General features: G+C 47.9%; 1 protein-coding gene across 3 annotated transcripts in view; it reads right to left on the bottom strand.

Annotated features, from left to right (window-relative positions):
- The window catches only part of LOC106572568 (plexin-A2), a 435095-nt gene that overhangs the window by 98947 nt on the left and 319678 nt on the right, over positions 1-16470 (bottom strand). For all 3 annotated transcript variants that reach the window (XM_045696254.1, XM_014146868.2, XM_045696253.1), the window contains exons 9-12: positions 14547-14661; positions 13363-13563; positions 3262-3358; positions 2356-2555 (exon numbers count right to left, since the gene is read on the bottom strand). In XM_045696254.1, coding sequence (XP_045552210.1) covers positions 2356-2555; positions 3262-3358; positions 13363-13563; positions 14547-14661 — 613 coding nt within the window. The remainder of the gene's footprint in view (positions 1-2355; positions 2556-3261; positions 3359-13362; positions 13564-14546; positions 14662-16470) is intronic.

Genomic DNA, 16470 nt, shown 5'->3' with positions numbered 1-16470 from the left:
AGAGGGGAAAGACAGAGAAAGAGAGAGGGGAAAGACAGAGAAAGAGAGAGGGGAAAGACAGAGAAAGAGAGAGGGGAAAGACAGAGAAAGAGAGAGGGGAAAGACAGAGAAAGAGAGAGGGGAAAGACAGAGAAAGAGAGAGGGGAAAGACAGAGAAAGAGAGAGGGGAAAGACAGAGAAAGAGAGAGGGGAAAGACGGAGAAAGAGAGAGGGGAAAGACAGAGAAAGAGAGAGGGGAAAGACAGAGAAAGAGAGAGGGGAAAGACAGAGAATGAGAGGGAGAACATCTAAGAGATTGAAGGAGAGAATGCGAGAGAGAAGGAGAGACGGACAGAAAAAGAGAATGAAAGAAAAAAGAAAGAAAAGAAGAAGTCAGAACAAGAGAACTAGACCCTCATCACACCTAGTGATGGGGGGAGGGGATCCATGGTTACATATCGCAATATTCATTTGACAATATTATATTGATACTTTGGCTCCATGTATCAATTCATTAAAATAAAAGTATAGTGAGCAATATGTTTGGAACATCTAATCGCAATAAAATGGCAGTATTGAATCGCATTACATATCATATCGGCACCGAAGTATTGTGATAATATTGTATTGTGAGGCCCCTGGCCATTCTCAGCCTTACTCGGGCTCCCGAGTGGCGCAGGGGTCGAAGACACTGCACCTCAGTGCAAGACTGCAAGAGGTGTCACTACAGTCCCTGGTTCAATTCCAGGCTGTATCACATCCGGCTGTGATTGGGAGCCCCATAGGGTGGCGCACAATTGGCTCAGCGTTGGCCGGGGTAGGCTGTCATTGTAAATAAGAATTTGTTCTTAACTAACTTGCCTAGTTAAATACAATGTCCGGGCAGCCCTCAGCCTCTGGGCCTGACTCTGCTGTGACACATACCCACCACACGAGTCGCATGGAAATGATGCCTCAGTACACAAAGGGCTGCTACTAGGGGGAAACAAACAAACAGGCACTTCTTGATTAATGGGAAACAGTCGCAGGGATGGGCATTGTTATAAGGTTGGAGCCATGGCGACTGGGTGAGAGAGCCACCTCTTCTCTTACTCTAATGCACTTTACTGTCTGAATAGTCTGCCACTTCGATAGCCTTGCATCAATGAGACTACGTCTGTCTGGGGAACTCAAGCAGGGATAGTTGCTTTACTACTAGAGGAATGTCGCTGTTACTTTTTGTTAAAACATTGTACTCTATTTCTGTCTAGGTGTGAACATTAAATTAAGCTTGGAATTCTGGTTAACACAAGCATACATACATCTTTATAAAGTGGCTCATGTGGCACAGACAGACAGGAAGAAAGCTGGCCCACTACACAGAGAGACACTGAGGCAGGCCCCTAGGGTGTGTGTGTGTGTGTGTGTGTGTGTGTGTGTGTGTGTGTGTGTGTGTGTGTGTGTGTGTGTGTGTGTGTGTGTGTGTGTGTGTGTGTGTGTGTGTGTGTGTGTGTGTCAGGTCCCTCGCCCTTGCAGCACTGCTGAAGGTGAGCTGAGCTGTGGCCTCTCTCCAGAGACACACACACACAAACTCCCTTTTTGCTCTTCAGTGAAAATAAACACCAGATGCTGTCTCCCTGCATATTGATTGTGTGTCATAGTGAGAGAAGAAGGGGAGGGGGGGGGGCAGGGCAGAGATGAGACAGAGAGAGAGAAAGAGAGCAGAAGAGAGACCAAGGGAGAAATAGAGAGAGAAAGAGAGAGCGAGAGAGAGAGGGGGCAGAGATGAGACAGAGAGAGAAACAGAAGAGCGAAAAATAAAGTGTGAGAGAGAAATAGAGAGAGAGGAGAGAGAGAGAGACAGAGAGGAATATAAACAAAGCAGTGAGGAAGAGAGAGCCTGTGTGCAGCTCCATGAGTCAGATGGACTCCTCTCCTACCAGCAGATCATTCTCATTCACACACAGTCCAGTCCATTCTAGACCAATGGAAACATGCAACAGCAGCACCAATACCATGCAGGCCTCCCAATGCAAATACTGTAGGACCTGTCATTGTCAAGGACTAGACCTGTCTGATCCTGCAGTGTGTAGCTGTTGATCTCAGCTGAAGGAGAACTGCAGACAGACACAGTGTACATTGAACAGTAAACACATGGCCTGTGCTGTCCGACAGGAAGTACATAATATTTCACCATGTTAAGGGAAAAAGTCAAGTTGAAGCTTAAGGCTAAAATGTGACACCAGACTGGATGAGGAGGAGACTGCATCTAGAATGGACGGGAAGCAGTTGTCCCACGGTTCATTCCGTCGACTACAGACGACCATATGATGAAAGGCGATATATGCCTGTTATGGTTATGGGGAAAGGTTTGAGTGTGTATGAGGTATCACTGACCTCTGTGATGCGTGGGTTGGTACACTGGACTTTCTTGCTGGACAGGTCTAGCCAGCGGGTGGTATAGGGGTTGAGGGGTGGGCAGTGGTGGCGCAGGGTACATCGGCCCTCTCCACTACACCAGCCACACTGGAACTTCCTCTGGGCCTTCAGACACATGCCACAGCTGTCCCTCTGGGCCACACACTTATACAGGTGCACTGTGGGATACAGGAAAACTCAGGGTAAACAATACAGTGGTGGTAACAGAAAACAGCATTTGATTTGAACGTAACATTATACTGACAATTTAACACATTAGACAACCTAATATTACCTGACAAACAAACTGTAGTTTAGTGTAGTACTGGACTGTATTCCTGCAGGATTTAGTTGGTTAAAACATTACATTTTTAAGAAAGATACATCTGTGCTCTTCATACCTGCTGTTTGGGTAAAAGCAGGTATTATGCTGTGTATCCAGCTGAGACAAGAAACATCTGTTTTATGTGTTGGTGTCAACAAATGTGTGTGTGTGTGTGTGTGTGTGTTTGTGTGTGTGTGTGTGTGTGTGTGTGTGTGTGTGTGTGTGTGTGTGTGTGTGTGTGTGTGTGTGTGTGTGTGTGTGTGTGTGTGTGTGTGTGTGTGTGTGTATGTGTGTGTTTGGTTTTACTACCCTAAGCTATTTTATGCTTAGGGTTACAATCAGGGTTAAGGTTAGAATTAGGGTTAGGGGTTAGGTTAAGGGTTAGGAGTTAGGTTTAGGTTTAAGATAAGGGTTAAGGTTAGGTTTAGGGTTAGTAATTAGGTTTGGGTATAAGGTAAGGGTTAAGGTTAGGTTTAGGGATTAGGGAAAATAGGATTTTGAATGGGAATTAATTGTTTGGTCCCCACAAGGATAGTAAAACAAGCATGTGAATGTCTTACCTTGGATATTATCTGGGTTGTCTATAATGAAGTTGCCATTCCAGACCACTGAAAAATCCACTGGCAACTCACTTATCTTCATCCCTTCATAGAGATACTGAGAGAGAGAGAGAGAGAGAGAGAGAGAGAGAGAGAGAGAGAGAGAGAGAGCGATATAGAAAGAGTGGGGAGATAAAGAGAGGGGGTAAAGAGAGGTGAGGTAGGGGGAAAGAGGGAGGGGGAGGAGAGAGAGGGGGAGAGAAGGAAAAAGTAGAGAGAGGGAGCAAAATAGAGCAAGAGGGAGAAAAAAATGCAAAATAGAATTTCAGCATGAGAAACTTAAATACCCACCACAAACCCCTGACCCTGGTGCTGCATGTTGAATGTTCCCCAACGTTGCTACAACCTTGCATCACCACCTCATTTTAAATAGGACAAGAGGGAGAGGAGAGTTAAAGAGATTCTCCGGTACTTTTATATACGTTTTAGCCAGTAATTGTGATAGTAGCACTCACAAGCCAAAAGTCGTCTCTGAAAATGGCGTACTACGTCACATATGTGCAGATATGTGCACTACGTTATTGCTCTCTCCTTCTCTGCTGTGTCCACTGAGCTGTTGGGCCCGCCCTGCAACCTCATTGGATAACGCTGGACAGGACTCTTGCTACCTGTCACTCAAAGGCGAGCGGCTAAATCTTATAGTCTAAAACTCAAATTGCTAGGGGGCTGGCCCAAGTGGGGGGAAAAGTAGGGAAAATGGCAGGGCACAGCTTCAAGAAAACAGTTGCTTTCAATCTAGAGATGTCATGATTAATTGAGGTAAGAGAATAATTCTGCTCATAGATGATGTATGTATGAAGTACACATTGACACATCCAGCCCAAAGCAGGTTTACAAAATACTTTCTTAGTCGCCAAAGCCCCAGAGCATGTCTTTAAGTGGAGTCCTCTTAGATTCACCCTTCCTTCTCCCTGTCATCCTAGATTCACCCTTCCTTCTCCCTGTCCTCTTAGATTCACCCTTCCTTCTCTCTGTCCTCCTAGATTCACCCTTCCTTCTCCCTGTCCTCCTAGATTCACCCTTCCTTCTCCCTGTCCTCTTAGATTCACCCTTCCTTCTCTCTGTCCTCCTAGATTCACCCTTCCTTCTCCCTGTCATCCTAGATCCCCCCTTCCTTCTCTCTGTCCTCCTAGATTCACCCTTCCTTCTCTCTGTCCTCCTAGATTCACCCTTCCTTCTCTCTGTCCTCCTAGATTCACCCTTCCTTCTCTCTGTCCTCCTAGATTCACCCTTCCTTCTCTCTGTCCTCCTAGATTCACCCTTCCTTCTCTCTGTCCTCCTAGATTCACCCTTCCTTCTCCCTGTCATCCTAGATCCCCCCTTCCTTCTCTCTGTCCTCCTAGATTCACCCTTCCTTCTCTCTGTCCTCCTAGATTCACCCTTCCTTCTCTCTGTCCTCCTAGATTCACCCTTCCTTCTCCCTGTCCTCCTAGATTCACCCTTCCTTCTCTCTGTCCTCCTAGATTCACCCTTCCTTCTCCCTGTCCTCCTAGATTCACCCTTCCTTCTCTCTGTCCTCCTAGATTCACCCTTCCTTCTCCCTGTCCTCCTAGATTCACCCTTCCTTCTCTCTGTCCTCCTAGATTCACCCTTCCTTCTCCCTGTCCTCCTAGATTCACCCTTCCTTCTCTCTGTCATCCTAGATCCCCCCTTCCTTCTCTCTGTCCTCCTAGATTCACCCTTCCTTCTCTCTGTCCTCCTAGATTCACCCTTCCTTCTCTCTGTCCTCCTAGATTCACCCTTCCTTCTCTCTGTCCTCCTAGATTCACCCTTCCTTCTCTCTGTCATCCTAGATCCCCCCTTCCTTCTCTCTGTCCTCCTAGATTCACCCTTCCTTCTCTCTGTCCTCCTAGATTCACCATTCCTTCTCCCTGTCATCCTAGATCCCCCCTTCCTTCTCTCTGTCCTCCTAGATTCACCCTTCCTTCTCCCTGTCATCCTAGATCCCCCCTTCCTTCTCTCTGTCCTCCTAGATTCACCCTTCCTTCTCTCTGTCATCCTAGATCCCCCCTTCCTTCTCTCTGTCCTCCTAGATTCACCCTTCCTTCTCCCTGTCCTCCTAGATTCACCCTTCCTTCTCCCTGTCATCCTAGATCCCCCCTTCCTTCTCTCTGTCCTCCTAGATTCACCCTTCCTTCTCTCTGTCATCCTAGATCCCCCCTTCCTTCTCTCTGTCCTCCTAGATTCACCCTTCCTTCTCTCTGTCCTCCTAGATTCACCCTTCCTTCTCTGTCATCCTAGATCCCCCCTTCCTTCTCTCTGTCCTCCTAGATTCACCCTTCCTTCTCCCTGTCCTCCTAGATTCACCCTTCCTTCTCTCTGTCATCCTAGATCCCCCCTTCCTTCTCTCTGTCATCCTAGGTGATGTCCTCAGCTGCCTCTCTTGCCCTTATCTCCTTCATGGCTGTGTGTGTGTGTGTGTGTGTGTGTGTGTGTGTGTGTGTGTGTGTGTGTGTGTGTGTGTGTGTGTGTGTGTGTGTGTGTGTGTGTGTGTGTGTGTGTGTGTGTGTGTGTGTGTGTGTGTGTGTGTGTGTGTGTGTGTGCGCGTGCGTGTGTGTGTGTCCTCTGGGAATGGGACTAGAATCAGTGTGAGCCTGGCTGGAGGGCAGAGTAGGGCATCACTGCATTAACAGTCCTCTCCTCTCCTGTGCTGTCCTGTGTAACTACCCAGGCCAGGGCCCCTCTCTCACCCAGCCTATCCACTGACAGGCTACTGCTGCTGGGTACAGGTGACATGGCCAGAGGCCTTACACCACAGACACTGTTAACACTCTCACTAAGAGTCTGACAATCATGGACATTCATAAACATTGAGAGTGCAAAAGGTAATATATACTGTGTGGTAAATATAGTGAATGTGTGAGGGTTATTTAAGAGTTAACCAGGGTGTTGTGGTGATATAGTGGATGTGTGAGGGTTATTTAGGGTTAACCAGGGTGTTGTGGTGTTATAGTGAATGTGTGAGGGTTATTTAGGAGTTAACCAGGGTGTTGTGGTGATATAGTGGATGTGTGAGGGTTATTTAGGAGTTAACCAGGGTGTTGTGGTGATATAGTGGATGTGTGAGGGTTATTTAGGAGTTAACCAGGGTGTTGTGGTGATATAGTGGATGTGTGAGGGTTATTTAGGAGTTAACCAGGGTGTTGTGGTGATATAATTTGAGCAGCAGCAGCTGAAAAATGAGCTCCTACAAATATTGAAATTTACATGGTTTTTAGAGTGAAGTACATCGGAAAAAAGCAAAAGAAAACTGCAATACTGAATAGGAGAAAAAACAAGCAACAAACAAAGAAGATAGGCTTTTGAAAATAACTATTTTTCATAAAATTGTAGTTATCTTAGCAAGCTGAATTGTTTACCAGTTGCTAAGCAGTTGCTAGGGACTCTTTTGGAAGAAGCTAGCTAGCTAACGAAGAACAACAAAGAATATCTAGTTAACAGAAGAAAAGAAAGAAAATCAGGACAGAAGAAAAAGGATATCAAAGTGAAACAGTTCTCTAAAGACACAGGAGACAATAATACAAGAAACAACACTTCTGTAGCTTGTCAACTATGTGTCTGTCTATCCCTGTTCTCTCCTCTCTGCACAGGCCATACAAACGCTTCACACCGCGTGGCCGTTGCCACTCTAACCTGGTGGTCCCAGCGCGCACGACCCACGTGGAGTTCCAGGTCTCCGGCAGCCTCTGGAACTGCCGGTCTGCAGCCAACAAGGCTGAGTTCATCTCAGCCTATGCTACCCTCCAGTCCCTAGACTTCCTGGCGCTGACGGAAACATGGATTACCACAGATAACACTGCTACTCCTACTGCTCTCTCTTCGTCTGCCCACGTGTTCTCGCATACCCCTAGAGCAACGAGCCAGCGGGGTGGTGGCACTGGAATCCTCATCTCTCCCAAGTGGACATTCTCGCTTTCTCCCCTGACCCATCTGTCTATCTCCTCATTTGAATTCCATGCTGTCACAGTTACCAGCCCTTTCAAGCTTAACATCCTTATCATTTATCGCCCTCCAGGTTCCCTTGGAGAGTTCATCAATGAGCTTGACGCCTTGATAAGTTCCTTTCCTGAGGATGGCTCACCTCTCACAGTTCTGGGTGACTTTAACCTCCCCACGTCTACCTTTGACTCATTCCTCTCTGCCTCCTTCTTTCCACTCCTCTCCTCTTTTGACCTCACCCTCTCACCTTCCCCCCCTACTCACAAGGCAGGCAATACGCTTGACCTCATCTTTACTAGATGCTGTTCTTCCACTAATCTCATTGCAACTCCCCTCCAAATCTCCGACCACTACCTTGTATCCTTTTCCCTCTTGCTCTCATCCAACACTTCTCACTCTGCCCCTACTCGGATGGTATTGCGCCGTCCCAACCTTCGCTCTCTCTCTCCCGCTACTCTCTCCTCTTCCATCCTATCATCTCTTCCCTCTGCTCAAACCTTCTCCAACCTATCTCCTGATTCTGCCTCCTCAACCCTCCTCTCCTCCCTTTCTGCATCCTTTGATTTTCTCTGTCCCCTATCCTCCAGGCCGGCTCGGTCCTCCCCTCCTGCTCCGTGGCTCGACGACTCACTACGAGCTCACAGAACAAGGCTCCGGGCAGCCGAGCGGAAATGGAGGAAAACTCGCCTCCCCTGCGGACCTGGCATCCTTTCACTCACTCCTCTCTACATTCTCCTCTTCTGTCTCTGCTGCTAAAGCCACTTTCTACCACTCTAAATTCCAAGCATCTGCCTCTAACCCTAGGAAGCTCTTTGCTACCTTCTCCTCCCTCCTGAATCCTCCTCCCCCTCCCCCCCTCCTCCCTCTCTGCGGATGACTTCGTCAACCATTTTGAAAAGAAGGTTGACGATATCCGATCCTCGTTTGCTAAGTCAAACGACACCGCTGGTCCTGCTCACACTGCCCTACCCTGTGCTTTGACCTCTTTCTCCCCTCTCTCTCCAGATGAAATCTCGCGTCTTGTGACGGCCGGCCGCCCAACAACCTGCCCACTTGACCCTATCCCCTCCTCTCTTCTCCAGACCATTTCCGGAGACCTTCTCCCCTTCCTCACCTCGCTCATCAACTCATCCTTGACCACTGGCTACGTCCCTTCCGTCTTCAAGAGAGCGAGAGTTGCACCCCTTCTGAAAAAAACCTACACTCGATCCCTCCGATGTCAACAACTACAGACCAGTATCCCTTCTTTCTTTTCTCTCCAAAACTCTTGAACGTGCCGTCCTTGGCCAGCTCTCCTGCTATCTCTCTCAGAATGACCTTCTTGATCCTAATCAGTCAGGTTTCAAGACTGGGCATTCAACTGAGACTGCTCTTCTCTGTGTCACGGAGGCTCTCCGCACTGCTAAAGCTAACTCTCTCTCCTCTGCTCTCATCCTTCTAGACCTATCTGCTGCCTTTGATACTGTGAACCATCAGATCCTCCTCTCCACCCTCTCCGAGTTGGGCATCTCCGGCGCGGCCCACGCTTGGATTGCATCCTACCTGACAGGTCGCTCCTACCAGGTGGCGTGGCGAGAATCTGTCTCCGCACCATGCGCTCTCACCACTGGTGTCCCCCAGGGCTCTGTTCTAGGCCCTCTCCTATTCTCGCTATACACCAAGTCACTTGGCTCTGTCATATCCTCACATGGTCTCTCCTATCATTGCTATGCAGATGACACACAATTAATCTTCTCCTTTCCCCCTTCTGATAACCAGGCGGCGAATCGCATCTCTGCATGTCTGTCAGACATATCAGTGTGGATGACGGATCACCAGCTCAAGCTGAACCTCGGCAAGACGGAGCTGCTCTTCCTCCCGGGGAAGGACTGCCCCTTCCATGATCTCGCCATCACAGTTGACAACTCCCTTGTGTCCTCCTCCCAGAGTGCTAAGAACCTTGGCGTGATCCTGGACAACACCCTGTCGTTCTCCACTAACATCAAGGCGGTGACCCGATCCTGTAGGTTCATGCTCTACAACATTCGCAGAGTACGACCCTGCCTCACACAGGAAGCGGCGCAGGTCCTAATCCAGGCACTTGTCATCTCCCGTCTGGATTACTGCAACTCGCTGTTGGCTGGGCTCCCTGCCTGTGCCATTAAACCCCTACAACTCATCCAGAACGCCGCAGCCCGTCTGGTGTTCAACCTTCCCAAGTTCTCTCACGTCACCCCGCTCCTCCGCTCTCTCCACTGGCTTCCAGTTGAAGCTCGCATCCGCTACAAGACCATGGTGATTGCCTACGGAGCTGTGAAGGGAACGGCACCTCCATACCTTCAGGCTCTGATCAGGCCCTACACCCAAACAAGGGCACTGCGTTCATCCACCACTGGCCTGCTGGGCCCCCCTACCTCTGAGGAAGCACAGTTCCCGCTCAGCCCAGTCAAAACTGTTTGCTGCTCTGGCACCCCAATGGTGGAACAAGCTCCCTCACGACGCCAGGACAGCGGAGTCAATCACCACCTTCCGGAGACACCTGAAACCCCACCTCTTTAAGGAATACCTAGGATAGGATAAAGTAATCCTTCTAACCCCCCCCCTTAAAAGATTTAGATGCACTATTGTAAAGTGGTTGTTCCACTGGATATCATAAGGTGAATGCACCATTTTGTAAGTCGCTCTGGATAAGAGCGTCTGCTAAATGACTTAAATGTAAATGTAATGTAATATAGTGAATGTGTGAGGGTTATTTAGGAGTTAACCAGGGTGTTGTGGTGATATAGTGAATGTGTGAGGGTTATTTAGGAGTTAACCAGGGTGTTGTGGTGATATAGTGGATGTGTGAGGGTTATTTAGGAGTTAACCAGGGTGTTGTGGTGATATAGTGGATGTGTGAGAGTTATTTAGGGTTAACCAAGGTGTTGTGGTGATATAGTGGATGTGTGAGGGTTATTTAGGAGTTAACCAGGGTGTTGTGGTGATATAGTGGATGTGTGAGGGTTATTTAGGGTTAACCAGGGTGTTGTGGTGATATAGTGAATGTGTGAGGGTTATTTAGGAGTTAACCAGGGTGTTGTGGTGATAAAGTGGATGTGTGAGGGTTATTTAGGAGTTAACCAGGGTGTTGTGGTGATATAGTGGATGTGTGAGGGTTATTTAGGAGTTAACCAGGGTGTTGTGGACATAATTTCACATGGATACGTGTAGATATACATCTGGCTGAGGTGAATAAGAGAGAGATGTTGTATACATTTTATAAACATACAGAATGTGCTGTAAGAGTGTGTTCTGCAGTACGTGTGTGTAAATGTGAGCCTTTGCTAGCTAGTGTGTGTTACTGTGAGTGTCCATCATGTATATAGCATGTCTCCAGGCCCTGCCGTGTGTTAATGTGTGTTACTAACCCTAACCCTGAAGTGTGTTACTGTGTGTTACTAACCCTAACCCTGCACTGTGTTACTGTGTGTTACTAACCCTAACCCTGAAGTGTGTTACTGTGTGTTACTAACCCTAACCCTGTACTGTGTTACTGTGTGTTACTAACCCTAACCCTGAAGTGTGTTACTGTGTGTTACTAACCCTAACCCTGTACTGTGTTACTGTGTGTTACTAACCCTAACCCTGCACTGTGTTACTGTGTGTTACTGTGTGTTACTAACCCTAACCCTGCAGTGTGTTACTGTGTGTTACTAACCCTAACCCTGCAGTGTGTTACTGTGTGTTACTAACCCTAACCCTGCACTGTGTTACTGTGTGTTACTGTGTGTTACTAACCCTAACCCTGCAGTGTGTTACTGTGTGTTACTAACCCTAACCCTGCAGTGTGTTACTGTGTATTACTAACCCAACCCTGTACTGTGTTACTGTGTGTTACTAACCCTAACCTTGAAGTGTGTTACTGTGTGTTACTAACCCTAACCCTGCAGTGTGTTACTGTGTATTACTAACCCTAACCCTGTACTGTGTTACTGTGTGTTACTAACCCTAACCCTGAAGTGTGTTACTGTGTGTTACTAACCCTAACCCTGTACTGTGTTACTGTGTGTTACTAACCCTAACCCTGCACTGTGTTACTGTGTGTTACTAACCCTAACCCTGCACTGTGTTACTGTGTGTTACTAACCCTAACCCTGGACTGTGTTACTGTGTGTTACTAACCCTAACCCTGCACTCTGTTACTGTGTGTTACTGTGTGTTACTAACCCTAACCCTGCAGTGTGTTACTGTGTGTTACTAACCCTAACCCTGAAGTGTGTTACTGTGTGTTACTAACCCTAACCCTGCACTGTGTTACTGTGTGTTACTAACCCTAACCCTGCACTGTGTTACTGTGTGTTACTAACCCTAACCCTGCACTGTGTTACTGTGTGTTACTAACCCTAACCCTGCACTGTGTTACTGTGTGTTACTGTGTGTTACTAACCCTAACCCTGCACTGTGTTACTGTGTGTTACTAACTCTAACCCTGCTGTGTTACTGTGTGTTACTAACCCTAACCCTGTACTGTGTTACTGTGTGTTACTAACCCCAACCCTGCACTGTGTTACTGTGTGTTACTAACCCTAACCCTGTACTGTGTTACTGTGTGTTACTAACCCTAACCCTGCACTGTGTTACTGTGTGTTACTAACCCTAACCCTGCACTGGGTTACTGTGTGTTACTGTGTGTTACTAACCCTAACCCTGCACTGTGTTACTGTGTGTTACTAACCCTAACCCTGCACTGTGTTACTGTGTGTTACTAACCCTAACCCTGCACTGAGTTACTGTGTGTTACTAACCCTAACCCTGCACTGTGTTACTGTGTGTTACTAACCCTAACCCTGCACTGTGTTACTGTGTGTTACTAACTCTAACCCTGCAGTGTGTACTGTGTGTTACTAACCCTAACCCTGTACTGTGTTACTGTGTGTTACTAACCCTAACCCTGCACTGTGTTACTGTGTGTTACTAACCCTAACCCTGCACTGTGTTACTGTGTGTTACTAACCCTAACCCTGCACTGTGTTACTGTGTGTTACTAACCCTAACCCTGCAGTGTGTTACTGTGTGTTACTGTGTGTTACTAACCCTAACCCTGCACTGTGTTACTGTGTGTTACTAACCCTAACCCTGCACTGTGTTACTGTGTGTTACTGTGTGTTACTAACCCTAACCCTGCACTGTGTTACTGTGTGTTACTAACCCTAACCCTGCACTGTGTTACTGTGTGTTACTAACGCTAACCCTGCACTGTGTTACTGTGTGTTACTAACCCTAACCCTGCACTGTGTTACTGTGTGTTACTAACCCTAACCCTGCACTGTGTTACTGTGTGTTACTGTGTGTTACTAACCCTAACCCTGCACTGTGTTACTGTGTGTTACTAACCCTAACCCTGCACTGTGTTACTGTGTGTTACTGTGTGTTACTAACCCTAACCCTGCACTGTGTTACTGTGTGTTACTAACCCTAACCCTGCACTATGTTACTGTGTGTTACTGTGTGTTACTAACCTTAACCCTGCACTGTGTTACTGTGTGTTACTAACCCTAACCCTGCACTGTGTTACTGTGTGTTACTGTGTGTTACTAACCCTAACCCTGCACTGTGTTACTGTGTGTTACTGTGTGTTACTAACCCTAACCCTGCACTGTGTTACTGTGTGTTACTAACCCTAACCCTGCACTGTGTTACTGTGTGTTACTGTGTGTTACTAACCCTAACCCTGCACTGTGTTACTGTGTGTTACTAACCCTAACCCTGCACTGTGTTACTGTGTGTTACTAACGCTAACCCTGCACTGTGTTACTGTGTGTTACTAACCCTAACCCTGCACTGTGTTACTGTGTGTTACTGTGTGTTACTAACCCTAACCCTGCACTGTGTTACTGTGTGTTACTAACCCTAACCCTGCACTGTGTTACTGTGTGTTACTGTGTGTTACTAACCCTAACCCTGCACTGTGTTACTGTGTGTTACTAACCCTAACCCTGCACTGTGTTACTGTGTGTTACTGTGTGTTACTAACCCTAACCCTGCACTGTGTTACTGTGTGTGTTACTAACCCTAACCCTGCAGTGTGTTACTGTGTGTTACTAACCCTAACCCTGCACTGTGTTACTGTGTGTTACTAACCCTAACCCTGCACTGTGTACCCACCGAGCTGTTCTGACACTGTACAGAGGAGCTGTTGAAGCGCAGGGCGGTGACACGGTGGCTGACCCCCTGTATGTGGAGGACACACTCATAACCCCGCTGGCCAGACTGGGGCTGGGGGAGGTTCCGGGCCTTCAGGGTGATGGGCTTCACCTCCCCAGCCGGGATCAGAATCTCCTCCGACCGCACCAGCTGAGGACAGTCCTAGAGAGGGGAGTGGGGAAGGTTAAAGGTCAAATAAACTAACAGACACAACAAACACAGGCAGCAGACACACACATAGAAGCTAGCTGGCTAACATAGTATATTTCTGTGGATGAAAGAACAAAAGTCCTTGACATGAGAGGGAGTGATGGAGGAAGAGGGGAGGGAGGTAGCAGGGTCAAACTGGCCATAGAGGCTGGTGCTGGAGAGTGTTGGCTGCTTCACTTCTTCCACTCCAAAGCCTCACATAATAGGATCACCTTGGAGGGTCAATCTTCTAAAATGGCAGCCAGTGCTTTGTCACTGATGACAACTGACAGCGGGAGGAAAAATCTGCAGGATCATAAAACTGGGGGAGGCCAATAATAGCTACAGCTGTGTGTGGGTGTGTATGAATGTGTGTGTGTGTGTGTGTGTGTGTGTATCAGTCAGTGCTGCCACAGTAGGTCTCTTTGGAGTGTGTCAAAAGGGAAGTGTGAAGAGAGAGCCAGGCCACTGTCCTCCTGTCCTCTGCAGCAGTAGTCTGTTCTCACTCTCAGACAGACAGATCAATGTGTTACTTTACACCCAGATAGATAGATAGATAGATAGATAGATAGATAGATAGATAGATAGATAGATAGATAGATAGATAGATAGATAGATAGATAGATAGATAGATAGATAGATAGATAGATAGATAGATAGATAGATAGATAGATAGATAGATAGATAGATAGATAGATAGGCGGTAAACACACTCCACTGTCACAGAGAGCGAGAGGAGAGGAAGAGTGTGTGTGTGTGTGTGTGTGTGTGTATCAGTGGAGGCTGCTGAGGGGAGGACGGCTCATAATAATGGCTGGAACGGAGCAAATGGAATGGCATCAAACCGTTTGATGTATTTGATCCCATTCCCTGTATCCCGCTCCAGCCATTACCACGTGCCCGTCCTCCCCAATTAAGGTGCCACCAACCTCCTGTGGTGTGTGTATGGTACGTACCTCGGAGGCGTTGACACGTCCCTCCTGGAAGGAGCAGCTGGAGGGGTCATGGGTACACAGGTTACGGTACTTGCACCAGTGGCAGCGGAAGGCACTGTTCACACAGGACAGACACCTGGAGACAGAGGACAGACAGATGGACAGGACAGACACTCAGGAAGCTGCACCAGTCAAGTGGGAAGAGGTGGCACAAAACGGGCATGCAATTGCCAAGGAGGAAACAAGTGCAGCAGATCCCAAGTGGGCACCTGCTGTTGATGCCCTTGTGGTTGGCTTGGTACCTCCTAGCTCCTACAGGAAGTGTGCCAACCGAGCGCTCCAACTAGTTTCTAGTGGTTTCCTAACCTGTATGTGTGAATAGAGGCAAAGCAGCTACAGCTGGCCCCGGGACACAGAGGGCACTATTTTTTTCCTATTTAGTGCACTATGTTTGACCTGGTCGATGGTGACACGTAGTATTCTAAATAGGGAACAGGATGCCATTTGGGACGAACCACAGTGACTGAAGCAGAGTCAGGGAGGTAAAGTGAGTAATGGGGATGAATAATATGTTGGCACAGCTTGATCCTGTCATTACCATTAGGCCAGTGTTATTGTAATGCGGTTGTAATTACCAGCTGGCATGGTGCCTGTGTGCTGCCATAGATGCCCTGGGCATGGGGGGTGGGTAGATATATGGCTGGCATCCTCTATGTAGGCATACTGCATCTATAACCACCTCAAACCATGGCTCTGTGTTCATCCTCTCTAGGATGAGATGAGGGAGGTGGGGTAGAGGATGTTGAGGGATGGCAGGGAAACAGCAGACGCAAACTTGGTTATAGGATGACGTCAGGGTGTGTGTGTCTGTGTGTGTCTCTGTGCCAACGTCATGACTCAGATCTCTGAGGAAGGGAGGAAGGGGACAGTGTTGCGTAGTCTAGCAGTCAGCATGTTTACTACTACTATTACAAGAAGCATCATGATGGAAACCTTGGCCTGATACGCTGTCCCCCTGACACGCTGTCCCCCTGACACGCTGTCCCCCTGATACTCTGTCCCCCTGACACGCTGTCCCCCTGACACGCTGTCCCCCTGACACGCTGTCCCCCTGATACGCTGTCCCCCTGACACGCTGTCCCCTGACACGCTGTCCCCCTGACACGCTGTCCCCCTGACACGCTGTCCCCCTGATACGCTGTCCCCTGACACGCTGTCCCCTGATACGCTGTCCCCTGACACGCTGTCCCCTGATACGCTGTCCCCTGATACGCTGTCCCCCTGACACGCTGTCCCCCTGATACGCTGTCCCCCTGACACGCTGTCCCCCTGACACGCTGTCCCCCTGATACGCTGTCCCCCTGATACGCTGTCCCATAAAGCCTTGATCACATTGGCACTTTGAAGTGACTCAAATCCCATTTATTTGCATGTCCAATTCGTATCTGTTTTTTCCCCTGCAGTCTGAACAGCCAAAAACCACCTTTGTAGGTAGTTTGAAATCAAATAAAAGTCTGATTCCATGGCCATGTGACTTGTGTTTATTTGACTGTTACTCGGCATATCTTGTTGCTTGCTGGCTACTCTGTCGACAGTTTGTCAAGAACATGTGGTAGCTAACTAGCTTGGTAATTGTTTACAAACAAATGAGTGAATGTTCTAGAAAGCTAAACAGCTGCCTAGCTAGCTAGTTGACTGCTGTAGATAGTCAAAAAGGACTAGTAACCAATCTGATTTGGTCACTTGTAACTTACTGTTTGGACAGCCAGTAGTCCAAAACAGATTTGAAAAACAAAACTGATTTGAGCATCAAGGCCTGCAGTGTGAACAAGGCTCAAGGGTTGTGTCACTGTGATGTTGATTAAAATGGTTGTACAATTTTCTGACAGGAGGTCCATGTCTCTATGACTGCATCTGAAATGGCATCCTATTTCCTATATAGTGC

Source organism: Salmo salar, chromosome ssa15, assembly GCF_905237065.1.
Source record: "Salmo salar chromosome ssa15, Ssal_v3.1, whole genome shotgun sequence".
Taxonomy (NCBI): domain Eukaryota; kingdom Metazoa; phylum Chordata; class Actinopteri; order Salmoniformes; family Salmonidae; genus Salmo; species Salmo salar.
Note: the sequence above shows the minus strand (reverse complement) of the source record. Positions and strands in the feature narration are given on the sequence as shown.